The 16362-nt window shown below is 53.7% G+C and overlaps 1 protein-coding gene across 1 annotated transcript in view; it reads right to left on the bottom strand.

The window, feature by feature from the left end:
• Positions 1 to 784: 784 nt before the first annotated feature.
• LOC147114398 (magnesium transporter NIPA2-like) overlaps positions 785 to 16362 on the bottom strand; it is a 48226-nt gene continuing 32648 nt past the window's right edge. Inside the window, exons 4-6 of the mRNA XM_085996202.1 lie at positions 15681 to 15771; positions 6044 to 6204; positions 785 to 5137 (exon numbers count right to left, since the gene is read on the bottom strand). Of these exons, the coding sequence (XP_085852328.1) occupies positions 4521 to 5137; positions 6044 to 6204; positions 15681 to 15771 (869 nt within the window). The 3' untranslated portion in view covers positions 785 to 4520. The remainder of the gene's footprint in view (positions 5138 to 6043; positions 6205 to 15680; positions 15772 to 16362) is intronic.

Genomic DNA, 16362 nt, shown 5'->3' with positions numbered 1-16362 from the left:
TCAGCAGGATATTCGACCACGGAAGGAATCACAGTCGACCCTGATCCTGTCCTGATCCTTTGTCAGCGGATGTCAGCAGTCAGGAGCAAGAACCCTGGCTGATTTTCTTCCCTCCGTAACTCAGGGCAGAGACTAGCTGCTGACCCCATTATTGCTTTCGCGGCTGAGATCAGCGAACTCGGCACAGGCCAGGGGTCAAACGCTTAGCAGGAATCACTTACTGGTTGCCTCCAGAAGGTAAATTCATTTATTAAATTAACTCTAATATACAATATTACAGTTTGTTTTTATTCTGTAGAAACTTAATATAGCATTGGAGACATTTGTGTTGCTGCTCCATTTATATCTTGCTTCTGTTTGACTTTAAGCCCGCTGTTAAATGCACTCAGCACTGAAGGAATTATAATGCGTTAACAGAGACATATCATTCGTCTTTAGAGAACAAAATCAGTAAAAACATGTTACAAAAATATATATAAAATAGAAAAATACAAACTGGGCTGTTGCCATCTTGCTCCACTTCACGGTGCATTCATTTACTGAGGATTTAAAGTGATCAAAATATTTCCCTGGTGTATATCCACATATATAGATCCAACTTGCAGAACCCGGAACAGAAATAAGGGTCCTGCAGAACCAGGATCACTTTCGGGGCCTGACACCATTGTGGGAGCACCATCGCCACACAGACTTCTGCGGTTCAAGAAGGCGGCCCACCACCACTTTCTTAGGACAACTCGGGATGGGCAATAAATGCCGGGCCAGCAACGCCGCTAGCCATCCCGAGAGTGAATTTAAAAATCCCCTCAGGCTCTGAGCCTTGAATCGAAGGAACCGTTAAGAAATCAATTTGTACACAATCAAAAAAAGCATAAATACAGATTTTTCACCTCATCATCTATCTTCCCAAGTTCAACATGGAACAAAGCAGCAATAAGGATTTAAAAGTAATTTCATGACATCTACAATGGACCAAGAATCGTCACTGTGCAGTCAAGGTTGACCAAGATTGAAACGATTATTAACAGGCATGAACATAGGAACAGCAGGAGGCCCATTCAGCCCCTCGAGCCCATTACATAGGAACAGGAGGAGGCCATTCAGCCCCTCGAGCCCGTTACATAGGAACAGGAGGAGGCCATTCAGCCCCTCGAGCCCGTTACATAGGGACAGGAGGAGGCCATTCAGCCCCTCGAGCCCATTACATAGGAACAGGAGGAGGCCATTCAGCCCCTCGAGCCCGTTACATAGGGACAGGAGGAGGCCATTCAGCCCCCTCGAGCCCGTTACACAGGAACAGGAGGAGGCCATTCAGCCCCTCGAGCCCGTTACACAGGAACAGGAGGAGGCCATTCAGCCCCTCGAGCCTGTTACACAGGAACAGGAGGAGGCCGTTCAGCCCCTCGAGCCTGTTAAACAGGAACAGGAGGAGGCCCATTCAGCCCCTCGAGCCTGTTACACAGGGACAGGAGGAGGCCATTCAGCCCCTCGAGCCTGTTACACAGGAACAGGAGGAGGCCATTCAGCCCCTCGAGCCTATTACACAGGAACAGGAGGAGGCCATTCAGCCCCTCGCGCCTGTTACACAGGCACAGGAGGAGGCCATTCAACCCCTCGAGCCTATTACACAGGAACAGGAGGAGGCCATTCAGCCCCTCAAGCCCGTTACATAGGAACAGGAGGAGACCATTCAGCCCCTCGAGCCTGTTCCACCATTCAATGAGATCATGGCTGATCTGTACCCTAACTCCATCCACCCGCCTTGGCTCTCTATCCCTTAACACCCTTGTCCAGCAAAAATCTATCGATTCCAGATTTAAAATTACTAATTGAGCCCCAGCATCGCCTGCTTTTTGTGGGAGCGAGTTCCACACTTCCACCACCCTTTGTGTGAAGAAGTGTTTCCTAACTTCTCTCCGGAATGGCCGGGCTCTGATTTTAAGGTCTGTCCCCTTGTCCGAGACTCCCCCACCAGCGGAAATAGTTTATCGATCCTATAAATTCCTTTCAAAATCCTAAAGACCTCAATCAAATCACCCCTTAACCCTCTATATTCCAGGGAATGCAGCCTAGTTTATGCAATCTCTCCTCATAATCTAACCCTTGGAGCCCTGGTAACATTCTGGTGAACCAGCCTCTGACTGAGATTGAATGATGCATCACTAGCGAGGGAATTCATCGCTTTTAGGGTTACCAACTTATTCTGAAAGGGTTGCATTACATGACTGAGCTACTCGAAGCTCACTGACTTTACACAAGTGGCCTAGGTCAAGCCACCGGTACACCAATAAGAGGGTTGAGAGAGGGCAAGTGTGTGCTGTCTTGACAAAGCTCGATAACGTGCCAGCCGTGGCTCAGTAGGTAGCACTCTCACCTCTGTAAGTCAAAGGGTTGTGTGTTCAAGCCCCACTCCAGATACTTAGTCTAGGCTGACACACCAGTGCAGTACTAAGCGAGTGCTGCCCTGGCCAGTGCTCTCCCGCTCTCCGTGGCTCAGTCCCACACCGGGCGGTGCTCTCCGGGGCTCAGTCCCACACCGGGCGGTGCTCTCCGGGGCTCAGTCCCACACCGGGCTGTGCTCTCCGGGGCTCAGTCCCACACCGGGCGGTGCTCCCCGGGGCTCAGTCCCACACCGAGCGGTGCTCCCTGGGGCTCAGTCCCACACCGAGCGGTGCTCCCTGGGGCTCAGTCCCACACCGGGCTGTGCTCTCCGGGACTCAGTCCCACACCGGGCGGTGCTCCCCGGGGCTCAGTCCCACACCGGGCTGTGCTCTCCGGGGCTCAGTCCCACACCAGGCGGTGCTCCCCGGGGCTCAGTCCCACACCGAGCGGTGCTCCCCGGGGCTCAGTCCCACACCGAGCGGTGCTCCCTGAGGCTCAGTCCCACACCGGGCTGTGCTCTCCGGGACTCAGTCCCACACCGGGCGGTGCTCCCCGGGGCTCAGTCCCACACCGGGCGGTGCTCCCCGGGGCTCAGTCCCACACCGGGCGGTGCTCCCCGGGGCTCAGTCTCACACCGGGCAGTGCTCTCCGGGGCTCAGTCCCACACCGGGTGGTGCTCCCCGGGGCTCAGTCCCACACCGGGCGGTGCTCCCCGGGGCTCAGTCCCACACCGGGCGGTGCTCCCCGGGGCTCAGTCCCACACCGGGTGCTGCTCCCCGGGGCTCAGTCCCACACCGGGCGGTGCTCCCCGGGGCTCAGTCTCACACCGGGCTGTGCTCTCCGGGGCTCAGTCCCACACCGGGCGGTGCTCCCCGGGGCTCAGTCTCACACCGGGCTGTGCTCTCCGGGGCTCAGTCCCACACCGGGCGGTGCTCCCCGGGGCTCAGTCTCACACCGGGCTGTGCTCCCCGGGGCTCAGCCTCACACCGGGCTGTGCTCCCCGGGGCTAAGTCCCACACCGGGCTGTGCTCCCAGGGGCTAAGTCCCACACCGGGCTGTGCTCCCAGGGGCTCAGTCCCACACCGGGCTGTGCTCCCCGGGGCTCAGCCTCACACCGGGCTGTGCTCCCCGGGGCTCAGTCCCACACCGGGCGGTGCTCTCCGGGGCTCAGTCCCACACCGGGCGGTGCTCCCCGGGTCTCAGTCCCACACCGGGCGGTGCTCTCCGGGGCTCAGTCCCACACTGGGTGCTGCTCCCCGGGGCTCAGTCCCATTCCAATCCTTTCTTCACATGACGTGCACACACACACTTCACACTGGATAGGGACCAGGAGCAGGAACAATGGCGGATTCTCTCCTCCCTAGCCCGGGGCACTAGGCAAACTCTGTGGTCCCTCTGATTGAGATGAGCTAACAGCACAGACCATTTCTTCGTGAACCAGCAACAAGCAAACAGTGTAAGAGGATCTGGAGACAAGACTTGCTCACGATCAATTCAGCAAATCAGCTTTGGCGAAAATGGGGAAAAAAACACGCACTTTGAAACTGCACTGTTTCAATAAAAATGGAAGTTGTGCCAAGGGGATAGTTTCACGTGGAGACTGAGAGCAGGCTAGATCGCAGAGTTTCCCGTTCCACCAGTCTGGAGGTTATTTATGCCGCAGGTCTGATCGGTTTGACACTGGCACTTTGATTTGAGCACCCCAATCCTGACCAGAGGCAGAGCAGAGCTGATCACGGGTACAATTCCACCATTAAATTCCAGATCAGTAGTTTCACTAGTGTTTAAAACCCATTTAAAATGAAAGATGCCTTTGCAGCGGTCGCAGTTATACTGCAGAGGGTGTGACGTGTCGGAGGCGTGAGGGAACCGTGAGTCAGACTCGGCCTATGTCTGATCAGCTGATTCAGATTTGCCACCTCAAACTGCAACACAGATTCTGGACCAGAACTGAATTGAAATCCTGCGGGATAATCCGACCTTTCATCAATGAAATCTCTGGGCCTTTGGGGACAGGGAATAAACCTGCGTGTTCACACCAGCAGACACTGCATCAGAACATTAAATAGTTTCATAGTCTGCCCAAGTCCGGCTCTTATAGCAGCACTTAAATTAAATCGTTCATAAACCTGAAACCTTCAGCCATAAATAACAAAGACCTTGGACTTCTCCTCAGTGAACACCGCATTGTCCGTGCTTTCTACAAGGATGTGCTTGTCATCCAGTTTCATCATGGGAGTCACGCAGGTCCCCTCTTGCTCCTTGAGAGTCTGTGGCACGTTGCTCAGGCTGAAATTCAGGTCTTTGAAGACGTGAAGCATGAAGACCCCGAGGATGATGGTTCCGAAGCCAGTGACGGTAGCCACGCTGTCGACCGCAGACATGCGGTACCACTCTTTGAACAGGATGACTGAGCTGGTGACGACCACAGTGGTGAAGAACACGTAGTAAATAGGGTAGACCACCGAGGTGTTGAATATGTCCAGCGATTTGTTCAAGTAGTTGATCTGAGTGATGATGGAGGCCAGCAGGGAGAGGATGAGAATCCAGGTTAACGGGTGTTTGTACACCGGGAGGCGGGCGACGCACCCTCGGATGGATATGCCGATCCCTTTCACAGACGAGACGGAGAAAGCCCCGATGAGGGAGCAGATGGCAATGTAGACCAGGATGTTGGTGTGTCCATGTCTGGGGGCCGTGTAGAAGATGAGGAGGAGCACCGTGACCATTACGAGGCAGGCGAACACCAGGAACCCTGCAAGCACAATTCATGGATTGAAATGAAACTTTTGACACGATCTTAACCCTGCCTGCCTGCACGGTGGGAACACGCCACACCGCACTCCCACCCCCACTTGCCTTGGAGGCGGTGCAACGAAGGTTCACTAGATTGATTCCCGGGATGAGAGGGTTGTCCTATGAGGAGAGATTGAGCAGGTTGGGCCGATGCTCTCTGGAGTTTAGAAGAATGAGAGGTGATCTCATGGAAACATACAAGATTCTGAGGGGGATTGACAGGGTAGATGCTGAGAGGCTGTTTCCCCCTGGCTGGAGAGTCTAGAACCAGGGGTCACAGTCTCAGGATAAGGGGTCAGCCATTTAGGACTGAGATGGGGAGAAATTTCTTCACTCAGAGGGTGGTGAATCTTTGGAATTCTCTGCCCCAGAGGGCTGTGGAGGCTCAGTCATTGATTATATTCGAGGATGAGATCGATAGATTTTTGAACTCTCGGGGAAACAGGAGGTATGGGGATCGGGCGGGAAAGTGGAGTTGAGGTCGATGATCAGCCATGATCTTATTGAATGGTGGAGCAGGCTCGAGGGGCCACATGGCCAACTCCTGCTCTTAATTCTTATGTTCCCATTTTCTTACCTTCCAACTCTCCAATCCCGTCACCCACCTCCCCACCCCCTCCTCACCTCCTCCCCTCCCCACCCCCTCCCCTCCCCACCCTCTCCTCACCCCATCCCCTCCCCACCCACCCCCTCTCCTCACCCCCTCCCCTCCCCACCCCCTCAGTTTGTAAAAAACCCGCTCCCAGCGGTTCAAGAAGGCGGCCCACCCCCACCTTCTCAGGGCAACTCGGGATGGGCAACACCCACGCCCTGAGAATTAATTATTTTAAATGTGAGTAAATCCCCTCTCTGTTCCCAAACTGACCTGGATCTTTGAGTTTCAGCGCCATTTCTTCCAGTGTTTTCACCTCCTCCTCTTGAGGTGCGTGAATCACCATCATGGTTGACCCCAGAATGCAGAGCACACATCCCAGCTTCCCCAGCAGGTTGAGTCTCTCCTGCAGGAGGTAGGAAGACAGCACAGCACTGTAGGTGGGAGGGAAATAAGGAAAGGAATCAGCAACACAAAGGCATTTAAACATCTCAAAGAAATAAACAAACATCAACAGGCCCATCTCTAGTGGAGGGGGGTGGGGAGGAGAGTAGTGTGGGGGGTATTGGGGGGATTGTAGTGTGGGGGGTATTGGGGGGATTGTAGTGTGGGGGGGATTGTAGTGTGGGGGGTATTGGAGGGATTGTAGTGTGGGGGGTATTGGAGGGATTGTAGTGTCAGGGTATTGGGGGGATTGTAGTGTGGGGGGTATTGGGGGGATTGTAGTGTGGGGGGTATTGGGGGGATTGTAGTGTGGGGGGTATTGGGGGGATTGTAGTGTGGGGGGTATTGGGGGCTTGTAGTGTGGGGGGTATTGGGGGGATTGTAGTGTGGGGGGATTGTAGTGTGGGGGGTATTGGGGGCTTGTAGTGTGGGGGGTATTGGGGGGATTGTAGTGTGGGGGGTATTGGGGGGATTGTAGTGTGGGGGGTATTGGGGGGATTGTAGTGTGGGGGGTATTGGGGGGATTGTAGTGGGGGGATTGTAGTGTTGGGGGGATTGTAGTGTGGGGGGTATTGGGGGATTGTAGTGTGGGGGTATTGGGGGTATTGTAGTGTGGGGGGTATTGGGATTGTAGTGTGGGGGGTATTGGGGAGATTGTAGTGTGGGGGCTATTGGGGGGATTGTAGTGTGGGGGGTATTGGGGGGATTGTAGTGTGGGGGGTATTGGGGAGATTGTAGTGTGGGGGGTATTGGGGGGATTGTAGTGTGGGGGATATTGGGGGGATTGTAGTGTGGGGGGTATTGGGGAGATTGTAGTGTGGGGGGTATTGGGGGGATTGTAGTGTGGGGGGGATTGGGGGGATTGTAGTGTGGGGGGTATTGGGGAGATTGTAGTGTGGGGGGTATTGGGGGGATTGTAGTGTGGGGGGGATTGTAGTGTGGTGGGTATTGGGGAGATTGTAGTGTGGGGGGTATTGGGGGGATTGTAGTGTGGGGGGTATTGGGGAGATTGCAGTGTGGGGGGTATTGGGGGGATTGTAGTGTGGGGGGTATTGGGGCAGAGTGTAGTGTTTGGGGGGGTCGGGAGTTTAGTATGGGGGTTTGTGGGGTGGGACTGCAGAATGTTGGGGGGCGGGACAGGAGGGAAACTATCGGTACAGCTTCTTCAGGGACAGTTTGACTCTTTTGCTGCCACTCTAGTTTCTGGGTCAGAGGGCCGAGACTCCATTGCCCACTCCAGGACTTGTGCTCCTAATCTTTCTCCTAATCTGGCCCGGCCCTGAGGGAGTGCTGCATTGCTGGAGGTGTTATTACCCTGAGGCGCCGCCTGCCTGTTCTACGGTGCTAGAAAACAGGAAGATGGTAGGGTCAGTATCAGGCTTTCCCCTCCAAACCCATCTCATTTAACTTAACCCTCCGCACTGCACCATTTATAGAGGACATTTACTCCAAAGTGAGGGGTACAATTACAGTTTGAGATGACAGCTTCCAGTCTCAGAATAAGGGGTCGGCCATTTAGGGCTGAGATGAGCAATTTCTTCACTCAGAGGGTTGTGAATCTTTGGGTTGTTGAGTATATTCAAGGCTGAGATTGACAGATTTTTGGATATTAAGGGAATCAAGGGATATGGGGGTAGTGCGGGAAGGTGGAGTTGATGTAGAAGATCAGTCATGATCTCATTGGAGCAGGTTCGATGGGCGGAATGTCCTACTCCTACCCTCCGCATTGCACCATTTATAGAGGACAATTACTCCAAAGCGAGCGGTACAATTACATTGGAGATGACAGCTTCCAGACTCAGAATAACCACCGACAAGTTCCCCTCCAAGCCACACACCATCCTGACTTGGACCTGTATCGCCGTTCCTTCACTGTCGTTGGGCCAAAATCCTGGAACTCCCTTCCTAACAGCATTGTGGGTGTACCTACACCATATGGACTGCAGCGGTTCAAGAAGGCGGCTCACCACCATCTTCTCAAGGGCAATTAGGGATGGGCACTGTGGTAAACCACTTTTACCGTTTACTATCGTTACACTATAGTTATCACTGTTAGATCGTTTCCCTATAGTTATCACTGTTCACATTGTTGTATCACTGTACGAGGTCGCCTCTTGTCACGCTGCTATACCTGGGCTGACCACTGCCGATTCCGCCCATGGCTCCACCTACCTGCCCGGGTATAAAGGTGGTCGACTGGCTGGTATTCCTCCTTCTTGGATCCGATCACCCACGAGGGTGGGCTCTGTTATTTAGTCAATAAAAACCTATAGTTACTTTCTTAACTCGTCGCTTTTCATTGGACGAATTGATAGGTATATCAATTTTATTGACTACATTTTAAAATGTCGTCACTTGAGCAGCCAAACAACCAGTCAACGGAGCAGCCAAACGACCAGCCAGACGCCCAGCTACAACAGCCACAGCAGCCGGCTTGGCTGCGAGCCCTCAAACCACCGTACCTGGATCTAAACCCACAAGCAACAAACGCAGCCCTCGACTTCAAACACTGGCTGGGCTGCTTCGAATCCTACCTGGAAGAATCCGGCGTCCCTCAGAGATCCAAACTAAGAGTTCTGACCGCCCAAGCGAGCCCTAAAGTATAGTAACTCATCCAGGACATTACTACTTACGAGGCCGCTATCAACCTACTGAAACAGCAGTACCGGAGCCCGGTAAATTCCATGTATGCCAGACACCTCCTAAGATCCCGCCCGCAACAGCCAGGAGAGTCTGTAGCTGAATTTTTACGGGCGCTACGAACACTCGGCAGGGACTGTGACTTTAAAGCAGTATCGACTGCAGAAAACACTGAAGATAACATCCGCGATGCCTTCGTGAAAGGCCTTCGGTCCGACTACTTACGGCAGAGACTGCTGGAATCAAAGGACCTCGACCTGAACACAGCTGCAGCCTTGGCCTACTCCCTAGAAGTGACCCAGCGGGACCTCGAGGTGTATTCCAGGTACAGTTCGCGACTCTGGGACTCGGGCCCGACCCCGACCGCAATACCCCTCGTAGCGCCGCCCCCGGGACCTACCTCAGCGTCGGCGTCCCGGACCCGATCGGGACCGCCACCCCCGGTACCGGCTGCGACTTCGGACCCCCGCGACCGGGCCGCCGGCTGCTTCTTCTGTGGGCAGGCGAAACACCCGAGGTCGCGCTGCCCAGCCAAAAACGCGACGTGCTCCAGCTGCCTGAAGAAAGGCCACTTCGCGAAGGCCTGCAGAGGGAGAGCAGCAGAGGCCAGCAGTGCCTCATGCGAACTGTGGGGGCGGCCATCTTTTATCAAGGCCACAGATGAGCAATGGGGGTGGCCATCTTTGATCCAGGCAACCAACGCCAGCAGTGCCTCATGTGGGTTGTGGGGGCAGCCATCTTCTCCGCCATTTTGCCCCACCTCGTGGGCGCCTCCATTTTACCCACCACGCTCAACCGCCACCTTACCTCCAGACCTGACGACCGCTTCACCTACAGACTACAGCGACCCGCTCAGCCACACACTAGCCTCCGTCACACTAGACCAAGCTCGCCCGCATCAGCTGTCCAAGTCAATGATGGACATCAAAGTAGACGGCCACGCCACGACCTGCCTGTTCGACAGCGGAAGCACGGAGAGCTTCATGCATCCAGACACGGTGAGCCACTACTCCCTCACTGTCCAGCCAACGCGCAACCGGATCTCGATGGCATCGAGGTCCCACGCCACAGACATCAGCGGCTACTGTGTTGTGACCCTGTCGGTTAAGGGCACGGAGTATAAAAACTTTAAACTCCTCGTCCTGCCCCAGCTATGCGCTGCCGTCCTACTAGGGCTGGATTTTCAATCCCACCTCCAAAGCGTCACTCTAGCATACGGTGGACCCCTCCCCCCGCTCACAGTTGACAACCAGCAGCCTTTAAATCGCCCACCGCGTAACACCTGCGGCCTATCCACCCTCAAGGTCCCGCCACCTTCCCTGTTCGCTAACCTCACCCCCGACTGCAAACCCGTCGCTACCAAGAGCAGGCGGTACAGCGCCGGGGACAGAGCTTTCATTAGCTCTGAGGTGCAGCGTCTCCTGAAGGAGGGCATCATCGAGGGGAGCAGCAGCCCCTGGCGTGCCCAGGTTGTAGTCGTTAAGACCGGCAATAAAAACCGCCTGGTCATCGACTACAGCCAAACCATAAACCGGTACACCCAGCTGGACGCATACCCCCTTCCCCGCATATCTGATATGGTCAATCAGATTGCTCAATACCGGGTATTCTCTACCATCGACCTTAAGTCGGCCTACCACCAACTCCCTATCCGCCCCGAGGACCGCCAGTATACCGCCTTCGAGGCGAATGGCCGCCTCTACCACTTCCTTAGGGTCCCCTTCGGCGTCACCAACGGGGTTTCGGTCTTCCAAAGGGAGATGGACCGGATGGTTGACCAGAACGGGCTGCAAGCCACGTTCCCCTATCTAGATAACGTCACCATCTGCGGCCGCGACCGGCAAGACCATGACGCTAATCTGGAAAGATTCCTCCGTACGGCCCAACGGCTGAACCTCACCTACAATAAGGAGAAATGTGTGTTTAACACCTCACGCCTTGCCATCCTCGGCTGCGTAGTAGAGAACGGAATCATCGGCCCCGATCCCGAAAGAATGCGTCCCCTCATGGAGCTACCCCTTCCCCACTGTCCAAAGGCGCTGAAGAGAACCCTGGGGCTCTTCGCCTACTATGCCCAATGGGTGCCGAATTATGCGGACAAAGCCAGACCCCTCATGAAGTCCACCTCCTTCCCCCTTACGGAAGAAGCGCGCACGGCCTTCTCCCTCATCAGGGGAGACATTGCTAAGGCCACTATGCACGCAGTGGATGAGTCCATCCCCTTCCAAGTGGAGAGCGATGCATCCGACTTCGCCCTAGCCGCTACCCTCAACCAGGAGGGGAGACCGGTGGCCTTCTTCTCAAGGACCCTACAGGGCCCTGAGATCCGACACTCTTCGGTCGAGAAGGAGGCCCAGGCGATTGTGGAGGCGGTACGCCGCTGGAGGCATTACCTCGCAGGCAAGCGATTTACCCTCCTCACCGACCAGCGTTCGGTCGCTTTTATATTTAATAACAAGCTGAGGGGTAAAATCAAGAATGACAAGATCTTGAGGTGGAGAATCGAGCTATCCACCTACGATTATGATATCTTGTACCGGCCTGGTAAGCTGAACGAACCCCCTGACGCTCTATCGCGAATTACATGCGCCAACGCGCAAATTGATAGACTTCAGACCCTCCACAACGACCTCTGCCACCCCGGGGTCACCAGGCTTTACCACTTCATTAAGGCCCGCAACCTGACCTACTCCATCGAGGAGGTCAGGACCATGACCAGGAACTGCCAGACCTGTGCCGAGTGCAAACCGCACTTCTTTAGGCCGGACAGAGCAAGCCTGATCAAGGCCACCCGCCCCTTCGAGCGCTTGAGCATCGATTTTAAGGGGCCCCTCCCGTCCTCTGACCGTAATGTGTACTTCCTCAACATTGTTGATGAGTACTCCCGTTTCCCCTTTGCCTTCCCCTGCCCAGACATGACCAGCACCACGGTCGTTAAATGCCTGAACGACCTCTTTGCCTTGTTCGCGTTCCCAAACTATATACATAGTGACCGGGGCGCCTCCTTCATGAGCGAGGAACTCCGTCAGTTCCAACTAGCGAGAGGCATCGCCACTAGCAGGACCACCAGCTACAACCCCCGAGGGAACGGCCAGGTGGAAAGAGAGAACGCGACGGTATGGAAGGCTGTCCTCTTAGCCTTAAAGTCTAAGGGCCTCCCAACCTCTCGCTGGCAGGAGGTCCTCCCGGCGGCGCTGCATTCCACCCGGTCACTACTTTGCACTGCCATTTACGCCACCCCCCATGAACGAATGTTTGTTTTCCCCAGGAAGTCGACTACGGGAACCACGCTACCAACCTGGCTGACCTCTCCGGGGCCTGTCTTGCTGCGAAAGCACGTGAGGGCCCATAAAACGGACCCCCTGGTCGAGAGGGTGAACCTCCTGCACGCCAACCCCCAGTACGCCTACGTGGCATACCCAGACGGGCGGGAGGACACAGTCTCCTTACGAGACCTCGCACCCTCGGGCACTCCGGAGACACCACCGCTACCCCCCCCCCACCACCCCCCCAATTCCAGCCCAGGTAGACGGTACGCCGGAACCCCAAGAGCCTTCGCCTACCTCGCAGACGCCAGCATTAACACCGGAGAACGCAACACCGCCGCTGCGACGATCAGACAGGCTTACGAGGCCTCCGGACAGACTGACATACCAGAACTGGTAGTACACTTCACCCCGCCGGACTCAAATCTAAACAAGGGGTGAATGTGGTAAACCACTTTTACCGTTTACTATCGTTACACTATAGTTATCACTGTTAGATCGTTTCCCTATAGTTATCACTGTTCACATTGTTGTATCACTGTACGAGGTCGCCTCTTGTCACGCTGCTATACCTGGGCTGACCACTGCCGACTCCGCCCATGGCTCCGCCTACCTGCCCGGGTATAAAGGTGGTCGACTGGCTGGTATTCCTCCTTCTTGGATCCGATCACCCACGAGGGTGGGCTCTGTTATTTAGTCAATAAAAACCTATAGTTACTTTCTTAACTCGTCGCTTTTCATTGGACGAATTGATAGGTATATCAGGCACTAAATGCAGGCCTAGCCAGCGACGCCCACATCCCATCAATGAATAAAAAAATATTTAAAAAAAGGGGTCGGCCATTTAGGACTGAGACGAGGAGACATTTCTTCACTCAGAGGGTGGTGAATCTTTGGAATTTTCTGCCCCAGAGGGCTGTGGAGGCTCAGTCGTTGAGTATATTCAAGGCTGAGATCGACAGATTTTTGGATTTTAAGGGAATCGAGGGCTAGGGGGATAGTGCAGGAAGGTGGAGTTGATGTAGAAGATCAGCCATGATCTCATTGAATGGCGGAGCAGGCTCAAGGGGCGGAATGTTCGACTCCTGCTCCTATTTCTTATCTTAAGTTACTTTCAGTTCATTCTCAGGGTGTGGGAGTCGCTGGCAAGGCCGGCATTTATTGCCCATCCCTCATCTGTGAAAGGTATAGACATTTGTCATAGAGTCATAGAGTTTTACAGCACAGAAAGAGGCCCTTCGGCCCATCGTGTCTGCGCCGCCCATCCATCCCTGTCCAGTCTAATCCCATTTTCCAGCATTTGGTCCATAGCCTTGTATGCAATGGCATTTCAAGTGCTCATCCAAATGCTTCTTGAATGTTGTGAGGGTTCCTGCCTCTACCACCCTTTCAGGCATTGAGTTCCACATTCCAACCACCCTCTGGGTGAAGAAGTTCCTCCTCAAATCCCCTCTAAATCTCCTGCCCCTTACCCTGAATCTATACCCCCTTGTTATTGACCCCCCTACTAAGGGGAAAAGTTCCTCTTTATCTACCCTATCTATGCCCCTCATCATTTTGTACACCTCAATCAGGTCCCCCCTCAGCCTTCTTTGCTCCAAGGAAAACAACCCTAGCCTGTCCAGCCTCTCTTCATAGCTGAGGCGCTCCATCCCAGGTAACATCCTGGTGAATCTTCTCTGCACCCTCTCCAAAGCAATCACATCCTTCCTATAGTGAGGCGACCAGAACTGCACACAGTACTCCAGCTGTGGCCTCACCAGCGTTTTGTACAGCTCCATCATAACCTCCCTGCTCTTATATTCTATGCCTCGGCTAATGAAGGCAAGTATCCCATATGCCTTTTTAACCACCTTATCTACCTGTTCCGCTGCCTTCAGGGATCTATGTAAACATAGAAACATAGAAACATAGAGATAGGAACAGGAGTAGGCCATTCGGCCCTTCGAGCCTGCTCCGCCATTCAATGAGATCATGGCTGATCTTCATGTACACCAAGGTCCCTCTGACCCTCTGTACTTCCTAGGGTCCTACCACTCATTGTGTATTCCCTTGCCTTATTTGTCCATCCAAAATGCATCACCTCGCACTTTTCAGGGTTAAATTCCATTTGCCACTTTTCCGCCCATCTGACCAACCCATTTATATCGTCCTGTAGCCTGAGGCTTTCCTCCTCGCAATTTACCACCCCACCAATTTTCGTGTCATCTGCGAACTTACTGATCATACCTTTTACATTCTCATCCAAATCATTTATGTAGATCACAAACAACAAGGGACCCAGCACCGATCCCTGAGGTACCCCACTGGACACAGGCTTCCAGTCACAAAAGCAACCTTCGACCATCACCCTCTGCCTCCTGCCACTCAGCCAGTTTAGGATCCAACGCGCCAAGGCACCCTGGATCCCATGGGCTCTTACCTTCTTGACCAGTCTCCTATGCGGGACTTTGTCAAAAGCTTTACTGAAGTCCATGTAAACCACATCCACAGCATTTCCCTCATCCACCCCCCTAGTCACCCCCTCGAAAAATTCAATCAGATTTGTCAGACATGATTTACCCTTGACAAAGCCATGCTGACTATCCCCGATTAATCCTTGCCTCTCCAAGTGGAGACTAATTTTGTCCCTCAGAATTTTTTCCAATAATTTCCCCACCACAGATATTAGGCTCACTGGCCTGTAATTCCCTAGTTTATCCCTGCTACCCTTCTTGAATAATGGTACTACGTTAGCTGTTCTCCAGTCCTCTGGTACATCCCCTGTGGCCAGAGAGGTTCTGAAAATTTGTGTCAGAGCCCCTGCAATCTCCTCCTTTGCCTCCCACAGCAGCCTGGGATACATCTCATCCGGGCCTGGAGATTTATCCACTTTTTGGCCTGCTAAAACCGCTAGTACCTCCTCCCTCTCGATGCTAATATGTTCAAGTATGTCACAGCCCCCTTGCCCGATTTCTATGTCTGCATCGTCTTTCTCCATAGTGAACACAGATGCAAAAAATTCATTTAAAACCCCGCCTACCTCATCTGGCTCTACACACAGCTTGCCACTTTGGTCCCTAATGGGCCCTACCCTTTCCCTGGTTATCCTCTTGCCCTTAATATACTTATAAAACATCTTAGGATTTTCCTTTATTTTGCTCGCCAGTGTTATTTCATGGCCCCTCCTCGCCCTCCTAATTTCTTTTTTAAGTACGCCCCTGCACTTGTCTCAGCTGTGATGGCACCCACAGTGGAATATCCTGCCAACATTCGCTGCTTAGGTTTACAACAACAACAACAATTTGCATTTATACAGTGCCTTTAACGTAGTAAAAACATCCCAAGGTGCTTCACAGGAGCGATCATCAGACACAAACTGGCACCGAACCACATAAAGAGATATTACACAGGAAGAATGGCCCTCTGGGTGAGGCATCAGAGGCAACTGGCTGCCGTGGAACTGTAACCCAGCAAGGAGTCGGCGCCTTCAGGAGAGGAGGGGGGAAAGCTGAGAAGGTGGGGGAACGAGAATGAAAATTCGAAGAAGCCAGGATTGCGTCGGTGCTGGTTGGGCATACCTGATGAGGACGCTGAGCGCTCCCAGCGGAGTGACGACCGTCGCAGGAGCAAAGGCATACGCAGCAAAGTTCAACGCTTCTCCACTGCCCACTGGAAGAGATGTGAGACTCGGGATTAGTGCATCATTTGATAAACAATTCTTGCATTTACAGGAATCTCTTTTTTATCCGGCACCGACGGGACCGGCGTGGTGCCGGTTTATCAAAAAGTCCGGATACAGTAAAAGGTACGAGAGCCCCGTACACGGCCACAGATCCAGGCGTCCCTGTTGCCTAGCAACACGTGCAGGAACCCCGGTTACACGGCTACAGATCCAGGAACGGCCACGAATATGAAGTAAAACTTACCTGAACCTACTCCTGAATTTTGCCGGTTAACAGAGATTTCCTGTTAATTTAGGTGTCGGTAAATCGAGAGTTTCCTGTATATGGTGCCTTATAAAAAAATCATTCTGGGGATGTGGGCGGCGCTGGCAAGGCCAGCATTTATTGCCCAAACCTAGTTGCCCCCTGAAAAGGTGGTGGTGAACTTTCTTGAACCGCTGCAGTCCGTGTGGTGAAGGTGCTCCCACAGTGCTGTTAGGGAGGGAGTTCCAGGATTTTGACCCAGCGATGATGACGGAGCGGCCGATATATTTCCAAGTCGGGATGGTGTGTGATTGAAGGGGAACTTGGAGGTTGT

The sequence above is a fragment of the Somniosus microcephalus genome, chromosome 8 (assembly GCF_052327205.1).
Source record: "Somniosus microcephalus isolate GS21.2 chromosome 8, FLI_Smic_1.0, whole genome shotgun sequence".
NCBI classification, from domain to species: domain Eukaryota; kingdom Metazoa; phylum Chordata; class Chondrichthyes; order Squaliformes; family Somniosidae; genus Somniosus; species Somniosus microcephalus.
Note: the sequence above shows the minus strand (reverse complement) of the source record. Positions and strands in the feature narration are given on the sequence as shown.